Source organism: Lissotriton helveticus, chromosome 7 (genome assembly GCF_964261635.1).
Source record: "Lissotriton helveticus chromosome 7, aLisHel1.1, whole genome shotgun sequence".
NCBI lineage: Eukaryota > Metazoa > Chordata > Amphibia > Caudata > Salamandridae > Lissotriton > Lissotriton helveticus.
The window spans coordinates 285,182,223-285,202,078 of record NC_136068.1 but is presented as its reverse complement, the minus strand read 5'-3'; the positions used below and the strand labels follow the sequence as shown (position 1 = coordinate 285,202,078).

The following is a 19,856-nucleotide window of genomic DNA, read 5'->3' as shown; positions in this document are numbered from 1 at the left end:
GCTGGGAGTTGTCTTCATCTTCATGTAGCTGATACTGACATGATGGAAAAGAGGAGTCTATAGCATTCAACGCCGCTATTTGCCTGTTTCTGCTTGCATCTACCCTCTGCATCATGCCTTGGAAGGACACCTTCCACTGTCTCCTGCAACCCTCTGTGACATTCCCCTTGGACATCAATGAGGACCCACTCAGCTCGTGTGGCCCTACCTCAGTGCACCACCTGAGCCGGCCGCTGGGCATCCAGGGCCACTAACTCTGTGCTGCTCAAGTCAAGGACCCTTACAGTTCGTACCTTGTTCTGCTGATTGTCTGCTCACTGTTGTGATTGTTGCCAGCACCAACCAAACCCCTGAGGGGTGGCTTACACTACCCAATACCCATCCAGCACAGGTGTCACTCAGAGGCACAACACTCCTGAGGCGGAAGCCGGGAGACGCTCGATTTTTTAAAATTGAAAACTGTCACTATTACTTTGTTTTTAACTGGCACTGCACTCACCTAGTGCATTCTTTCACCCTCTTCTATCACTGATTCGCTGCGCAGCCGATTTTAACGCTGCTACTGCACAGTGATTCTCGCCACCATTTCCCATCCTCAGCCAACAGGCCACGCCCACGGCCCTGAGGCCACGCCCCCCTAATCTCGGCTACTTAAAGCGCGCTGACTAATAGCTCGCATTCAGAGGCACAACACTCCTGAGGCGGAAGCCGGGAGACGCTCGATTTTTTCAAATTGAAAACTGTCACTATTACTTTGTTTTAACTGGCACTGCACTCACCTAGTGCATTATTTCACCCTCTTCTATCACTGATTCGCCGCGCAGCCGATTTTAACGCTGCTACGGCACAGTGATACTCGCCGCTATTTCCCATCCTCAGCCCACAGGCCACGCCCACGGCCCTGAGGCCACGCCCCCCTCATCTCGGCTACTTAAAGCGCGCTGACTAATAGCTGGCATTCAGAGGCACAACACTCATGAGGCGGAAGCCGGGAGACGCTCGATTTTTTTAAAATTGAAAACTGTCACTATTACTTTGTTTTTAACTGGCACTGCACTCACCTAGTGCATTCTTTCACCCTCTTCTATCACTGATTCGCCGCGCAGCCGATTTTAACGCTGCTACGGCACAGTGATACTCGCCGCCATTTCCCATCCTCAGCCCACAGGCCATGCCCACGGCCCTGAGGCTACGCCCCCCCTCTCATATATAAATGTGCCTTCCCCGGTCGCGCAGCGGATGCGCGCTGCGGGCGCGCCGCAAGCGCTCCGAAGGCGCGCCAAAGGCAAGCCCGTCTGCACCTGTCTGCGGCCGACCGGGGCAAGGGGCCACCCACCCCTGCCCGATCAACATACCAGGTCAAAACCCACAGCCCCCACTCCCTCCGCCAACTAAAGCAGGAAGTAGGGCCACCCTGCCTACACGCATGGGATACATCCATACAACACCCCGCCTGCAATCAATGCGGATTTCACTTTCTACTCCACCCTCAAATTAAACCCACACAATACTCCATGCTCCTGCTCAACTGCAGATCACTCCCCAAGCACACCACGGACATTTCTCTACTGATAGAGGAAGCAAACCCAGATATCCTCTTTATCACAGAGACGTGGCTGCAGGAACACTCGGAACCCGATTTGGTACAAACTCTCCCACCCGGATACCAAATACTCCGTCTCGACCGCAAAACGGGAATCGGTGGTGGGCTAGCAGTGATCTATAAAACAGGATACGAAGTCAATAGCACCCCCGTCCGCCTCCCAGATAGTGAATGCCTTCCCTTCACTATAAAACTCAGTCCCACACATACCTTTTCTGGCATGTTCATATACCGCCCTCCCGGGACACAAGGACAGTTTCTTTCTAACCTTGCCCCAACAGCTGCAAACCTTGCACTCAGCTCTGCTAACTTCACAATCCTGGGCGACTTCAACACCCACCTGGACGACCCTAACGATGCTAACGCGAGAGAACTTTCCTCCAGCCTAGGTGCCCTCGAACTACAGCAACTTGTCCTCGGGCCCACTCACCAAAAGGGTCATCTTTTGGACCCCATATTCAGCAACTGCCCTAGCCTTCATGTTGGAAACCCTTCCCCCCTCCCCTGGACCGATCACTTCCTCATTCCTTTCACCTGGACCCTCACCAATCACCCTCCACCTAAACCCCCAACTGTTCAACAGTCACGCAACTGGTCCAAAATCCCCCAGCCGGAATGGTGGGACAACCTAGAGCTTACCATACCCGCCAAAGCCCCCAATCCCATCCAGGGCAACGAGAATTACAATAGATGGATCACCAGCTCCTTAGATCTGGTACTTCCACTAAAACTTACCCTAAGCGGGGAAACCCGACAGCCCCATGGTACACTACTGATCTCCGGGAGGCCAAACGCGCCTGCAAACGAATCGAGAGGAAATGGCATCTCGATTACCTACCAGCTGACAAAACATCCTACAAAGCAGCTATCAAAGGCTATAAATCCAGCATTAAACTAGCTCAGGCCAAATACTTCGAAGCAAAGATCGACAAGGCAGCTTCTAAACCCAAGGAGATCTACCGGATAGCTAAATCCCTCCTGCGACTACCCAGGGCTCCAAAAGAGCACAACATGACCCAGGTCCACTGCGAGGAGCTAGCGGACTTCTTCTACTGCAAAACAGAAGTCATCAACTCCTCTTTCTCCCAGACCATCACTTCGCCCAGTGGCATCGCTGACACAGGCTCTGCGATAGCACCACCAAACTCTATCAAAAGTATCCCGCCCCTAGATCTCACCAATCTAGAAAGTATCATGCGACAGGTAAAATCTGGATCACCTACTGATCCGGCTCCCCTCCGGGCTCTCCCCCCGATCACCAGTCGGATTTCACCCACAATTCGGGACCTGCTCAACTCCTCTCTCCATACCGGCATGGTCCCGCCTCTATGGAAGAGAGCAATGGTCAAGGCATTACTAAAGAAACCCAGCCTCGATCAAAACAATCCCTCCAACTACCGACCTATCTCCCTTCTCCCCTGGCTCAGTAAACTTCTTGAGAAGTATGTCAACTCTGTCCTGACACACTTCTTGGAATCTAACAACATACTTGACTCTACTCAAATGGGTTTTAGGCCCCGTCATGGAACCGAAACTGCCTTGATTGCAGTAACGGAGGAAGCAAGAAGGATCCTAGACAGCGGCGGGTCAGCGGCCATTGTCCTACTTGACCTTAGTGCCGCCTTCGACACTGTAAATCACAATACTCTACTCCACCGCCTTGGCAGGATAGGAATCTCAGGAACGGCACTCACCTGGATGAGATCCTTTCTTACAGATAGATCTTTTCAGTTATTTGAGAAAGACTTCACATCCTCCAGCAAACCCCTTAACTGCGGAGTGCCTCAGGGCTCCTCCCTGAGCCCCACTCTTTTTAATGTTTACCTCAGCCCTCTGGCTGATGTTATCCGCCCCTTTGGAGTGAAAATTGCCACCTATGCGGACGACACACAGCTGGTGGTAGCGCTAGATCCACCTCTCAACTCCCACCACAGCTTACATAAATGTTTGGAAGCAGTTGCCGCTTGGATGTCGGGCTCCTGCTTAAAGCTAAACGGGGATAAAACAGAGGTCATGCTCTTGGGAAACAACATCACCTAATCCATCGATACAATCTGGCCCCTCTGCCTTGGCAGCCCCCCGCAACCCAAAGAACAAATCAAGAGTCTCGGCATCTGGCTTGACCCAACCCTCACTTTCAACTACCAAGCAACCAAGCTTGCTGCCACATGCTTCGGGCTTTTAAGGCTACTTCGCGAAATCCTCCCTCTTCTCCCGTTCCACTCAAGACGGATCATGGTCCAAGGATTGATTCTATTCCGCCTCGACTGCGGAAACGCCCTATACCTTGGGGCCCCACAGTCTACGCTCAACAGACTCCAAATCATTCAAAACTGCGCGGCAAGGACCCTCCTTGGTATCCCACGTCGAGTCTCAGTCAAAGCCCGACTGAAGGATCTCCACTGGCTCCCGGTGAAAGCGAGGATCGAATTCAAGAGCATGTGTATTGCTCACAGCTCCTACTGGGGAACAGGTCCCGCTATCAACCGCCCCCTGGTAAATGCCTATCATCCCAATCGCCTCCTCAGATCTGGGACCTCCTATTTAACCTCAGTACCAGGAATCAGAAGAGCCAGGTGTGGCGGCCGGTCGCTCTCCTACAACCTAGACAAGATCTGGAACTCCCTCCCCCTCTCAATCAGATCAGAGCCCAAACTACTTACCTTCCGAAAGCTCCTTAAAACTTGGCTTTTTAATAAAACATCTGTTTAAAACTCTTTTAGAAACCTTTAAGTCCAGCGTACCCCGCCTTGCCAGTTCCTTGCAGCTTGTTTGTCCGACGTGCAGACCGATTGAATCGTCAAAAATTTTCTGAACTGCAGCGGCGGCTGCCGCTCGAGTTCGTGCACAGTCACGAACGTCTACCCAACAAGGCATAATCCTCGTAATCTTTGATTTTATGCACATCGGCACCCCATACACTTTTTAGTGTTGTACCCATCAAGGGAATACCCACAGGGAGTATCCTGACATTCCAGTACAAGCAACAACGACCCCCCAATCCTTGTCCTGAGGAGAACCCTCAACTTATTCAATGGGTTCGAAACGCGTCGGCGTCCTACTCCACCCAGATACTGCAAATACCAGGGCACAATAGGAACATAATTCGCACAAATTCTACACTTCCGCTTAGTTTTGTGTGTTCCTATTCCGTTGTACCACATGTCAAAATTAATACGTATCTAGTGGTGGTAGAAACAAGTAGGCTAGTATTTTATTTTTCTGTCCACTTGTTCATTTTGTATTCAGGATTGGTGCCTCAGCACAACGTTATATTTTGAGGCATAGCACAGTTGTTTTTTGTAATCACAATTGTTATATGTGTACATTGTAATTTTATGTATTGTTTTTGGTTTCAATGCATTTGTGTACTTCTGTGAATGTGGTGTGCATCCCTTGATGCCAAAAAAACGTTTCAAAAAAACTTTTTCATAAAAATACAAGTGATCAATCACAAATGGTTTGTCCGCCTAGCAATTAATTATACTAGGTGTGCATTTGTTTGTATTCATTCAGACTGTCCGGCACTTTCTTTTGTTTGGTTTATAAGAGTGGTCCAAGCCGGTCAGAGACAGGACCCAGCCTTTCCCTCTTCCCTTTGCCTTAAACCTCTGCAGCGCTGGGACGCCTCTGGGTAGCCATCGCGCTATATAAATTTTCTTTTCATTTCATTTCATTTCACTGGACATGTGACCCTAGCAACAAAAGGGGCCGGGTGCACGTGCCCGTGGATGTTCCACAAACTCACTCAGTGTGTCCGTGTGGTCATTATGTATGCATGACGGACCGGGGGCCTCCTATTTAACCTCAGTACCACGAACCAGAAGAGCCAGGTGTGGCGGCCGGTCGCTCTCCTACAACCTAGACAAGATCTGGAACTCCCTCACAATCTCAATCAGATCAGAGCCCAAACTACTTACCTTCCGAAAGCTCCTTAAAACGTGGCTTTTTAATAAAACATCTGTTTAAAACTCTTTTAGAAACCTTTAAGTCCAGCGTACCCCGCCTTGCCTTAAACCTCTGCAGTGCTGGGACGCCTCTGGGTAGCCATCGCGCTATATAAATTTTCTTTTCATTTCATTTCATTTCACTGGACATGTGACTCTGGCAACAAAAGGGGCCGGGTGCACGTGCCCGTGGATGTTCCACAAACTCACTCAGTGTGTCCGTGTGGGCATTATGTATGCATGACGGACTGGGGCCATTCCACATTACATTGTGCTGTGTACAGCGGGCGAAACCATGTCACCGCAGACAGTGGTGTAGACCTGGGACATGTAACCGTGTCGTACCTAAATGTGAGAGTAAGCAGGGTGGAGAGGCCGATGACAGTACAGCATAGGTGTGTGGCTCCTCCACAGGTCAATCTGGGTGTGATTCTGTGTAGGCCTTGCCAAGAATGTGGCTGATGCGTGTGTCTCTTTTGAATTGTCTGCGCCACCAGTCCCGCAATCTACAATGTTGCTATGTGGTATTCCCCTCGATGTGCGTGATCGGCCGAAGGGGTACATGGGGGTAGGCATGCCGACTTGGGGTCAGGGATCACACATACCAACTGTTGTGTGTGTCGCTATTAGCACAGCATGAGGCAAAGATGTACCCTCAACTGCATGTTGAGTTCAGCCAGGCAGGTGCTTTACATCTGATTCAGCCCTGTCTTTACAATGGGCCTACACACCCGTGGCCAGCCACCTTCTGTGCATATCATCACTGTGTCGTAGTCAGGCTTGTGGACATGCACAGACAGGCATGACAATGGTGTGTCATAGAGGTGCAAGAGATGCAACTGCGCTGCACATTCTAGTGACTATGCCTGGGGGGAGGGAGGAGCAGCAGTGAGGCAAGAGAAGCCACATTAATGCAGCTCATTTACAACAAACAGTTCATGGCGGATGTATGACATTACAACGCATGCTTTTACCACGCATGCTTTTACATCGCAACTTTTACAACGCATACCATTACAACGCATAGCGTTTTGGGGTGCTGGATAGTGAATAGTTTAATTTACTATTCCAACTCCAGTCCCCGTGGATAGTAGAGAAGGTGTTGGATAGTAAATTAAATCTATTCCCTATCATAGAGCGCCCCCCAGCGCAATGCGTTGTAATGGTTTGCGTTGTAAAAGTTGCGATGTAAAAGCACTGCGTGGTAAAAGTTGCGTTGTAAAGGATGTTTCCTGTTCATGGCGTACAGGAATCACTAAGTCACACATATCACACACCAATGGACCATTGAGACTGCCAACACATCATGAAGTATGTAGTCTTGACTCATGTCTCTGTCTCTCCGCAATGTCCCAGGTGCCCAAGTATATATACTGTGCACTTGGATGATGACACCCCTCCGAGCCCCGAACACACAGGCCCAGAGGCAGCACAATTTGGCCCACAAAAGCACGAGGGGCACTGTGGAGGGCACATTTGGCATGTTGAAGTCACGTTTCAGGGGCCTGGATGTCACAGGTGGAAGGCTCCTGTACAGCCAGACTTTGTGTGCAAGATGATCGTTGCATGATGTGTGTTGTACAACATATGGGTACGCAGCAAAGCCCCATGGATACGAGTGCCAGATGCACCGGATGATGATGATGATGAAGATGAGACAGGTGGACCACACTCCACTGCAGCCCAGCAGGAATAGCCCATAGGGACTACATCATTGACAATTTCTTCTCTCTGGTTGACGTCACGTTGTAACTGTCCTTAGCAGTAATGGGACAGTACGATGACCGACCACAGGCATAGCATGTGCCGATAAAGGCAATCCAAAACACATCCCCTGCATGCATGTCACTCATCTGTACAGGCACTTCACTCAGACAAGTGTGGGTGTCACATGTAGTGCTGACAATTTTGGAATTTTTTAATGGATGGTGGGTGTGTCACCTCTGTGCAGTGAGGCTGTTAGGGGTATTCAAACTGCCAGTTCTAGGTGTCACAGTTGTTACGGTATCCCACTATTGGGTGTTTCACATGTGTCCCAATTCATTCCATGTTGGCTGTCATTTGTGGCCTACAAGTGACAAAAGGGCTTCTTTTGGGCTCTGACATGTGCCGCCATGATTCAGGGATGCACCCTGTGACTCAAGTCCCATGACATGGGCGACATGTACGTAAGAGGGAGTCACTGCCCCAACATTAGTCCATGCTTTCATTGTTGTTTGATCATGAACATGGCAAGTCGGTGTGCAGGAGGTGTCTATTGTCCCCCTGCAATGTGCAAGTGAAATGCTATTTCACTGTATGTTCCATGTATGTTTCCGCATTGGCGCAGGTTACATACTGAATGCATGTCAATGTACATTGTGGGACAATGGTCATTTGTTCTGTGTCACAGCTGTGGGGTTGTGCTCGTGTGTTGTCATCTCACCGTTTTTTAACTCTGATTTTATGGTGCATTTTCCCACCTGGCGCTGTGAATTTGAAGGCCTGTCGTTTGTTTTCGCGGCTTTTTGTATCGCGTTTGGCCTCATCGCTACTTTTTCTGCATTCGTGTTTCCCATTTTTTCTGCATCGCATTGACTTTATCGCGGACGTTTGACGCATTGTCGGGGGCCTATCGCATGGTGCCTCCGTGTTGTGAATACTTAGTTAACAGTGCGTAATTTTCCTGTGATAGACTGCGATGTTGCAAGTTGTGTTAAATTACTTTTGCGATGTTATCACACGTTCTTGAGAATATCCCCCCATAGTGTGATTTTCTAAATGTGATCTTAGTTGGTGTGGCTCATTTCTCTTCTCCATTTTATGCAACGCAGCGCAGCAAGCTCCACTGACTGTATTGTATTTTGTGACTATTTAGTAAAACTGACCGGCAATGTGTGCAGGAATGTTAGTGTACTCTAGAAAGATTTTTGGTGATAATGAATTTCAAAGTTCTGTTGTCAAAAATCTTTCTGCAATTGAATATAATACCTTGAGATCTTTGAGCCACAAATGTAAATATATAAGAAATACTCGTATTAAAGTGTGTTTTCTTGTGAGTGAATTTCCAACATTTTTGTCATTGTCATGGAATATTATATATTCATAAACTGATATGCACATTAGTTATCGATCTAAATGTACACATCACGTACATAAATAGGGTGTATAATCTTCAGAAACATTGTTTTTGGAAAGAAATTGTCAAAGCTGTCCAAATTCCTTATATTGTTAAAGTAAAAATATGGTTTACGTGAATTGTATTGTAGCCATTTCAATCAGTGGTTTTGCTTATGGATAAAATACGTGCTTAAGTGTTTCCTTTTGTGTTGTCCAGGAATTATCACTGCTGGACTGAAGCCTGGTTATCCCGAAATCTTGACCTTGGGAAGGAGTATAGTGGATGGCAGATCTTGGATGCAACTCCCCAAGAAAAAAGTGATGGTAAAACAGTATTATAAATCTTAGTCTAAAGCACAGGCTTTGGGATGCTATTTTTCTTTCCACTTCTCATTGACAAGAAGCCTGGCATCCATATGCACACTATATGCTTGCCTTATTCCCACCCAACCAACAGCTTTAATTTACACGAAGTCAACCTATCTCATGAACGTCTTTCAATATATGTATCACCACCCCACCAATTACTTAACTCTATAACTTTATTATGAAAACCATAGATGCATTGTTACATATAGAGGCCTTTCGTAGCCAAGCCAACAGTAATCCAAGTTTGATGTATCATAGGTTGCTTGAGGTTGGTGATTTACCGTCAGATATTCTGCACCAGATTGTAAAATGGAAGATTTTGAGGAAAACTTTCATTAATGACTTGTCAAGGTAAGATTTCAAAGGGCTATGGTAAGGTGTAGAGCTGTCCATAAGAGCTCTTACATAGGAAACACATATGGCTATTGCAGCACAAGGATTAGAAATATTCAGCGGCGGCCGGCACAGGTAAGCGCGGCGGGGCGCAGTGCGGGGGAGTCAAAAGGCAATGGAATAGGTATTATTTATTTATTTAATTATAGCTATTCTGTTATCTGTCGACTCCCCCCCCCCCATCCCCGCCCCACCACCTCACTGCGCTCACCGGTGCCGGATGCTCAGGCAAATATTTAACATTCTACTCACCAGTACAATTGGATTATTGTATATGCTAATGAGATGTATGTGCCGCTCGTAGCAGGACATTGGGAGTTCTGTTAAAGCTTGCCACTGGATCATCGTTGTGCTGTTCCCTCGCCGTGATTGCCAGGAGGCTGTCACACTGTGGAAGACCCTGATCAATCGGACCTTTAGCGGGACTGCGAGGACCAACATTCCTGTAAAAGCCACAGCTGGTGCCTCTTCCCGGGCGTGCCCCGCCCCCTTTTGGGTGTTTCACTTCCCATTTGACCGCGCATCGCGGGACGCGCGCGGGACTTAGCCCGGAGCTAAGCCCGGGCAAAGGGCGGGCCGTTTGAGGCCGTTTGAGGCCGTTTGAGGCCGTTTGAGGCCGTTCGAGGACGGGAGAGACCGGACCGGGCCACCCCCCTAAGTGCTTGCTCAACAGGTCACCCGAATTCTACAACTTGCCTGGTCTTGTGAAGTTCGGTGCTGTCCAATATGGCAACTAGGGAAACAAGAAGCAAGGCGGCCACCCTGGTAACAGGTACTCTGGACAGTTTCCTTGCCAAGGCAAATACTGTGGTAAACAAGGGTCTTACAGCTTTAGAAAAACAAATAGCATCAGGGCTGGAAAGCTCGCACCTAGTTTCCCCAGGGTCATCTATGAATGTTCGATCCCCAGAATTGCTGGATGCTACCCACTTATCACTTATGGATAGCATCGACCAAACTATAGAGTCAGTGCTGCAGCAGCTGAGGACACCATCTAACTCACAAAGGGATCGAGACTCAGTTCATACCATCCATGAGTCGACATCTCCCCCGATATCTCAGATAGTTTCAACTCGGGAAGAGGGGGATGTCACTTCTGCTTCACATCAAAGGGGTCTTCGAGAGGGTGCGGTCCCGAAAAGGAAAAGACCTAGGCAGTCAAAAGGTGTTAAGAGGGCCAAAGTAGATTTCATTCCCGACACCGTCGATAACAGCACGGATTTCTCAGGAACATCCTCCGCCGTGATCGTCACCGATACGGCGAGCCCTTTACACCCTGCCCTCAACCACATACCTCCGCATACTAACCTGTTTATGTTCGGAGGGGGACACGCTAACACCGCGGACCACATTATTTGCTCTATTACTGGCATTATTAAAAATCTGTTGGATCCCCTGTCGACTAAACTCGACTGCATTGAGGCTAGACTTTCAGCAATGGAAAAATGAAGTGGGGGTAGGGCGAACGAGCAAAGGTTGCGATCAAGTACTAATGGAGCAAATGGGATAAATAGTGGGATTTTGTTCCCGCATAGTGCTTCTATTGCTGTGGTTCCAACTCTGCCTACTACCCTTCCCTTGGCGAATGTCCCCTCAGTTACCCTACCCCAACCCGTCCCAGAACCTCTCACTAGGCAACTCCCTCCTGTGCCGTTTGCTGGGAAGTCGAGGTTACCCACTCCGGCTCCTACAACGAGACAGGAGAGATTGCCTAACACAATGGCTGCCCCAACCGGATTAATAATAGCCACAACCGGCGAAAAGCAGTTAACTTGCCTTCAGAGGCGGCGGCTTATACTGTAATCTTGATGGGGGTACCTGAGCTTTCCAGTAACGTGGTGGAGTCTTTTGACTCCCTATGTAACAAAGTCGTCAGCTGGTTAAATGTCCATAGGCCCCTACCACCCAATCTGAGAGGAGAAGTATTGATGGTTAGGAGGGTCCCATGGGTTGGGTACACTGTTAAGAAAAAAGGGGGAGATTGTATACTTGTAAGCTTTAGGAATTCCCAGGTTGTGCCCCACATATGCAATTGGCTTGGGAGTTCCGGGAATACATCCATAGAATTGGTCCCCTTGTCGCTTTTTTATCCTAAAGGTGGAGATTCGACCTTGGGGAAGGACGACGGCTGGACCAAGGTGGGATTCGCTATCGACGGGTCAAGGTATAGGCCCCCTCGTCATGATACTGCTGTCCATAGCAACTACGCCCATTTCAATAGATACAGTTGTCTTGACCAGGTTGACTGACTCCCTATGGGTGCATGTCATGGGGATATCGAAGGGGTAGTTTCTGAAACTGCTTTGCAGGGGACAGGGACAGGTGCTATTGTTAACATCAACCAAGACCCTGTCGCACCTCTTCTGGAGAGTACAATTATCACTAGTACCCATGGCTATCCTGCCAATCCATCCCCGAGATCACCCCGTTGTAATTCAACATCTCAAGTCCCAACTGATCTGGGAGTACTAATGGATAAGTCTGCATTACCATCTATAGGTAACGCTGCTGAGAGAACGAGGGGAAGGGCATTTAAGACTCCCGTAGGATCCGTGAAGGTCCTCTCCTTCCACATGGCAGGTTATGCAACCTTTTACGTCAATGCCAAGTGGAATGGCAAAGGGAGGCCTTCCCGTGGACTCGCTATCTGGGTGGCCAGTCATATTGGTTGTAAAGCAAAGATAATACCAACCTGCTCGGAGGACATTCAATGTGTTCTTCTCAAATGGCCTAATGCCTTCAATCTGGCGATTGTCAATGTGTACTCGCGCCCAGTTAGTGCGTCCATGGAATCACCCACTTTGGATGTTTTATCTTCATTCCTGGGGCAGCTACCCACCGATTGCAAGATATTGATGGGCGGAGACTTCAACTGCCACTTCGAACCCTTGGAAGGTTTGAAGGAGGGTGCCCTAACTGCTGAAGACGATTATTGGGGGATCCCTCCATGCCAATCCCCCATACAAAATTATGGTCCCCTCTAGCGTTGCAGATTTTGTCCTTGACTTTGAACTTTGCCTTGAGGGCCTGCAATGGGCGTACTCCATCTGATACCCCTTCATCGTGTACCTTCAATAGGAAGGATCACGAATCGCGCCTGGACTACATTTTTGTAGACACAGGCTTGTGGTCGAAGGTCCAGGATTTTAGGGTAATAGAAAGATCAGACAGTGACCACAATGCCCTCAGTTTAGATATGACTTACCCGGCTCCCGAAGCAGGGTCGTCATTTACAGTCTCTAGTGAGGACACAGGGAACTTGGTCTTATGCAACAACAGACGTAGGGTAAGATGGGGGAAATTAGTAAGTTCAAAAGAGTGCATAATAAAAATCTATGAATTGGCACTCCCGAAGTTAGTTGAAGTGGACAGACTAATTAATAAACCCAGAACCATTGATTTTAATGAGAAATTAGCCCAAATTCACACAGATTTAGTGGGAGTTTTAGGAGAGGTTTTTTACCCTTTGGTGGCGACCAGGGAGAAGAGGACTCGAACCTCAGCGTGGTATAACTCTACTTGTAAAAAGATAAAAACTGAGCTGATTTCTATGATAAAGTCCGGCACCAACAAGGATAAGGTAGTTTAGCTGAGACGTAAATACAGGGAAGCCATCGCCCAGGCAAAGTCAGATTGGGATTGGGATAGATGGCAGGAATTATGGCTGGCACTGGAAACCAGGGATTCTAGAAAATTTTGGGCTCTGGTTAATACCGGTACAGGCAAACCAAAATCAACAGTGGAGCCAAATATTGCTGCCTCCGTATGGGAATCTTGGGAGGGATGGAGATCCCCTGTACTTGGCTGGGGGCAGAGATAGTACCAATTTTCAAAAAGGGCTCTCCTCTGCTTCCAGCCAACTACAGGCCGATCAGCCTCATAAATGGGCCCCAAAAACTTTTTTCCCGCCTCCTCCTGGACCATCTTCTTGACTGGATGGAGGACAATGCGATCCTTAGTCCCCTCCAGGCGGGCTTCAGGAAAAACACGTCCACCATGGACCAGATTTTCCGCCTCGTCCTTCTTTACTGGAAAACAGTGAGGATCGAGGGGGGGGGGAGTCTGTACATGGTGTTCGTGGACCGCATTTAACTTGGTCCCCCGTAAAAAATTATGGGAGGTTCTTAGGAGTTGGGCGTTCCTCCACAACTGCTACAGGCTATAATCAGGCTCCACGAAGGAAATTTTGCCCAGGTTAGGTGTGGAAGGGATGGAGCGTTGTCCTCTAGGTTTCCAGTTCTCAGAGTGGTAAGACAGGGTTGCGTTCTTGCGCCGACCCTGTTTTGCCTCTTTGTTAACAGTGTCATATTCCATCTTGACAATGTCAGGGACAGCGACGCACCTTTGTTGGCAGGCAGGAGGGTTCCGGCTATTATGTTTGCCGATGATACCCTCCTGCTTTCCAAATCCCCGATGGGGATCCAACGGATACTACATGGGTTTGGGGATTTCTGTAGGGCGCATGGCCTGGAGATCAATACAGAGAAAACCAAATTCATGGTATTCAACCCCTCCACTACAACTAGGCCCAATCCAACACTGGGTTCTGAAAGGCTGGAAAGGGTCAGAACGTTCCAGTATTTGGGGGTAACTTTACACGAAAATCTATCCTGGGGTCCTCAGATAGCTAGATCCCGTTTAAAGTTGGCCCAAATGTCGGGGGCAATTCTGAAGGTTGCGAATACATCAACCTTTAAACCCATTAGTCCAGCCCTGGAGATGTATAAAACCCAAGCCAAAGCAGCCGCATCCTATGGTGGTGAGTTGTGGGGTCACAAAGCCGGGACAGAACTTGTCAAGGTAGAAAACAACTTCCTCAGACGCCTCTTGGTTCTTCCCCAGGGTACACCCTTGCTACCTTTGAGATTAGATCTGGGGCTGCCTTCAATAGGGGATGAAATGGCACTAAAACCATTGAGGTTCTGGCACAGGCTCTGGTCTACTGGTGAACTTGCCAACTACAGGGAAGATCTCAAGCATGTCCTGAACCTCAACCATCGTGACAGAATTCCGTGGTTGGCTTATATCAAACGAGAATTCTATCGCTTGGGACTTCCTGAGCTGTGGGAGGTACCTGAAAGAGGTTGCCAAGGGGTGACACGCAAAAGGCTAGCTGAAATATTCAAGGAGAAAAGCCTAGTTTCCCTTGTGTGTGCACTCAAAATCGGCACCCTAACTGAACAATTTTTGGACACCAAGAATTCTTTTTACTTTGAAGGTTTTATGGACATTATATTTCCTATTCTGGCAAGGAAACTGTTCATTCAATGGAGGCTAGTCACTCTGCCCCTTAAAACCTTTACCTGCAAATGGACAGCGATGGACGATAAAATCTGTCCTGGGTGCAGTAAGAATGAGGAGGACAAAACACATGTGTTGTTTTTTTGCCCTGCCTACACTAGACCGAGGAAATATTGGCTGGTGCCACTGTGTAGCAATTTGGGCATCAGAAACTATTTACACTCATACAGAATTTTAAAGACAGGTACCCTGCACTATATTGTTTTTGCAGTTGCCAAGTTTTTAATGGCTATGTGGCAAATAAGGGGAACATTTTAAAAAGACTAATCTTATGCCGAACGTGCTATGGACTGTAATGAAATAGAGTAATTGCCTCCTCATGCCCTGATCCTACAGGGAATTGAACTAGTTGTGTAATGTACCCTGCCTTCCTTTTAATGCATGTTTGATGTGTTTTAAATGTGTTTTTAATGGTCTTTTTATGGTCTCAAATGGCCGAAATAAAGAATTTTTGGATTGGATTGTATGTGCAACATGTGGTTGACATGTTCAGATCCAAGCTGGAACAACTTACTTTTTCATATATCCGTAATTAGTTAAGTACTCCAAGGCAACAACAAAATATTATTCATTTACACTATAATGAATCAACTAGAAAGTTGAATGAAATACAATATACGAACGTGTTATTACTTTTATTCATACAACCAACACCCTTCTCTTGAAACAATAGACTGCATACTTCAACCAAACATAAACAATCCCACATTTTTCAAACTACACACACGGGCAGCTAAAATAAGAACAAAGGAGAGCCCATCATTGCACAACTTGTAGACAGCTCCATACAATGTCTCTTTGATGCAATATTTAGACTACACAGAATGGCCCCCATAGGACATTAATCTCCTGTTTTCTGCGCTCTCCGTTTGATTTGTTTTATGTGTTCCAGTTTCAGTATCAACAAAGGCGTGTGGGCCTTAGGCTTTTTAACTGAAATTGTGCTGAGAGAAGCCGTTTTCCCATTTTTTACATTTGAAGCCTTCTTTGTTTTAATTTTTATTCAAAAATAGTATAAAATATACTTAGCTCTAACTTGCCTATGATAATTTTGGTGATGACATAGAGAGAAAAGACATATTTATTTTCTATTTTCCAGTTTTTACTTATAGAGACTTTACCCAAATTGCTTATACAAATGTATACCGGACACAACTATTGAAAAACACAGTAGATGACAACATCATGGGTTAAGCTTTAATTACAAGATTACAAAAAAAGATCCTTCAGCCGGTTCCTAAAATGAAGGAGTGTGGAATAGTTGATTCCTTCGTTTGGGAGCTGTAAGAAATTGGGTGACAGGTTGAAGGGGGTGAAACCCTTCTCAAGCACTAACCACAATCCGTGTCAGGGTGAAGTCACACGCACTCCCAAAATAACGTGCTCAAATCTCTTTGCAGTTTGTCACAGAGCAGTCACGCTTAACATAGTGGCAATGTGTAAAGTAGTTATGCAGAAAGTCAATGAGTAACAAAGTGAACCACTACACAAGAAAAAACCCACACCAATATAGAAAATGAGTGCAACATTGAATAAATAATTTAAGACTGAAACAACAAAAATCCCATCAGTAGAACCAGAAATGCAATTTTAAATATTTAGGTAAAAATTGCACCAAACAGCACAAAGCACCTACTGTAGTTTTCTGGTCACAACGGACCGGGACAAAGTCAGAAGTTCAGGCAACTGTAATAGAGCATGGACAGGCAACAGGGGCCAAGTTAGGCCCACTGAACAATAGTGTCTGAAATCCAGGTTGCAAGATCCCATGGCGAGGATGCAACACGCAGCCAAAGCAATACAAGCCCTGGTGTGGAGATGCATTGTGCATTGGTGGTTCCAGGAAACTGTGAGGCAACTATGCGAGGTCCTGCGTCATCATTGAAGGTGCGTTGATGAAGGGCTTGTGATGCAAATACCTGGGTCAAGGGTGCATCATGCAGCAGCAGTTCCAAAGAGGCTGTGGGCTGCGATGCAAAGTAAGACCATCAAGGATGCGCCGCACAGCGGTTCTGATGTGGCGTCAAGTGAGGCAATGCATCATGGTTCTAGGAGGCAATGTGTTTCACTGCATTGAATCTGCTGGGATCACTGTTGGGCTGTCAAAGCATCTTCAGGCCCACTTCCAAGGGTCCAGGACTGGAGTGGCACCACTTGGGAGGGCATGACTCACAGCTGGGAGTGTCCAGTTGTTGGGTATAAGGTTGTTGGAACCTCATCTGTCCCGAGGCTTTGAACAGGAGGCCACCCAACTAGCCTTTTGAATCACTCTGGTTGTCCTGGATTCAAGATACAGGTCCATTCCATCTCACTCAGGCAGAAAGGCAGCAGGGCATCAGAGCAGTAGAGAAAAATGGCAGCCTTTCTTTTGGCAAAGCAGCAGAGCAGTTTTTCACCTGAGTTTTCTACAGGTCCAGATGTGTGCTGAAGAGTTGTGTCTGAGGGTCCATTATTTATACCTGGTGCCCACGTTGAAGTAGGAGTTGTTTCTAGCGGCTTTTACTCTCATGAGGTGTCAGGCATGCCCTTTCTCCCTGCCCTGGCTCTGGCTTGTCTGGAGACACAAAAGGCTTGTGTCAAACTCTTTGTGAGTGTGTTCCGGCAGGGCCTTGGTGATGTGCAAGTGTGGTAGATTACAGCTTCTCCCCTTCGTTTAGTCAGAGAGGCCCATTCTGCCAACACCTAGCCTCCCTTTGTCTTCTATTGTCTGGGAGCAATACACAAAGACCAACTGTTAGCTACACCTAGTCATGTGACCCAGGAAGCAGGCTAGAAGCACCAGATGGTTAGGACAAGAACATGCAAACTTTCTGAAAATCGGACTTTACCATTAAGGAGGGATTTAAATTACAATTCTTTAGACACCAAGTTCAAATTTAAACTCAAGCTTCCTATCTACCCCCAATTTAAAGATATCCCTTATTAAATGTAATAAGTTAACCCAATGTTATCCTATGGGGGAGGTAGGCCTAGCAGTAGTGAAAAATGAATTTAAGAGTTTTTACCACCAGGACATGCAAAAATTTAAAGAGCATGCCCAACATTTTAAATACACTGCACCCTGCTCTCTGGGCTGTTCACTTCCTACACCAGTGGTTCTTATATGGATTAAAAAGGAAGATTTGGGCCTGGCAAAAGATTTATTTTACCAGGTCGAAATTGCCATTTTAAACTGCACACACAGCCTGCAGTGGCAGGCGTGAAGTATGTTTTATAGTGCTACTTCAGTGGGTAGCACAATCAGTTCTGCAGGCCTACTAGTAGTATTTGATTTACAGGTCATGATTACATGAGGTAACACTTTACAAGGGACTTACAAGTGTATTAACCCCTTCAGCGCTGATGACAAAGCCAGCTCCTCATGGGCGTTACCTGCGCTACGCGCATGACGAGCTGGCTTTGTCACGTAACGCGGGTTTTTTGAAAATCCAGCGCGCAGCGGGAAAACCCGCTAGCCCGCATGCGGTTAAAGGTGCCTATTGCACAGCGAGGGAGTGGGTAAAAAATGTTGCATACAGTAGGGCCCAATTGGCATGCTATTCGGAACTAATACCGACGAAATCCCACCCAAGAGACATTTGGGACCCATTTGTGAGCTGGTTGAGCTTGATGCAACCGCTATTGTGATGTGAACCCTGGCTTGTACGGGGGAAATGGTTGGGGTGTGGGATGTTTTACTCGAAAGATATCTATGTTCAGACCTGCATATCTTGTGGATAGTGGAGCAAACTGCTTGACTGTATTCTACCTAAGCAGCAGTGGATGCATTCCTCCATTATATTGCGTGTCTCTGTATCCCTGCCGGCCGGCTGGCTTGCCAGCTAGTAATGTTCTGCATTTTGTGTGACTGTTTGTCATCTTTATGAGAAATGCCAATAAAAACAATTAAAAAAACATAAATAAATGTGTCAATGGGGTATAAGCTAATTCTACCATGTACAAGGGAGAGAACACACTCACTTTAGCACTGGCTAGCAGTGGTAAAGTGTACAGGGGACTAAGGGCAACAAAAACGAGATCAGCAAAAATAGGAGGGGTGAAGGGAAAACGTATGGGGGAAGATCACCCTGAAGCTGATAGATCTAACAGGAGCCAGTAGTTCAAATGAATACAAATGGGAAGGTGCAGAGGTGAATGAGGCACAATAAGAAGACACAAAAAGCAGAAATTAAAGAACATGGAAGAGAATACAGTTAAATTAAGAGAACATACATTTGCATTGTAAAGAAAAAAACAGCCAATGAAGTTGAATATAATAAAGGAAGGTATGAGAATGATAAAATTGAGAAAAAAAGTTAAACACAGATGTTTTCAATAGATTGCAGTGTACCAGTTTGATGGTTAGACGGACTGACATTCAACAATGGAGAGTGGTAAGAAATCTGATGAAGAAAGATTACTAACCTATGTATGATAAACAACAAATAAGGCAATATTGGTGTCCTGTGCCCTTACCTTCTCATATCTACCCCTCCAATTTAAATAGAAAGCTTCTAACACAATTCTCCTACCCCGCAAGAGAAGTGGTGATTTTGAGATCCTGTTTCTTTATTAATAAGAAAGCAACCCTGTGGTAGCCCATGTAATCTCACTTGACATACACATTTCCCAGCAGTGTCCAATGCTATTGCAAATGTACCTCCAATAGGGAGGGACATTATCATAACTCATATTCCCTATCACAGTGGCATGCTGTTAACCTGCATTATGGAGTTCTTATTCTTTACCATTTCAACCTGTTCCACTGTTGTTTCATAACCAAGGATTTTGAAGGATATATCTCATACAGTTTAGTGGGATTTCTGCCCTAGATTTAAGCAATTATCTTTATTGGTAATAATGATTGTGGAACCAGTGCAGATGGCAGTGGTAAAAGCCTCTCTAATTGCTTCAATTCTTCACTTGTGGTTACATTCCTAATGAAAAGCACACAAAGGTGATGGGAGGAATGCTTGCACATAGTTTTACTGCTGGCAATAACTCGGGGTAGCAATCCAACCCCATGTTTTTGCTCACTTTACTACTCTAGACAGAGGGCTGCATTATGCAAATCTGTACTGACCCTGCTCCACATGAGAACAGTCCAACCTGAACTGTCATGTTATTCCCACTCCAGAAGGGAACATATGTAAACCCTAAACTAG

The 19,856-nt window shown here is 46.8% G+C and overlaps 1 protein-coding gene across 1 annotated transcript in view; it reads left to right on the top strand.

Annotated features, from left to right (window-relative positions):
- Positions 1–19,856, top strand: part of LOC144769045 (protein-glutamine gamma-glutamyltransferase E-like) — a 305,940-nt gene that overhangs the window by 223,378 nt on the left and 62,706 nt on the right. Inside the window, exon 8 of the mRNA XM_078653040.1 lies at positions 8,867–8,973. Within this exon, the coding sequence (XP_078509166.1) occupies positions 8,867–8,973 (107 nt within the window). The remainder of the gene's footprint in view (positions 1–8,866; positions 8,974–19,856) is intronic.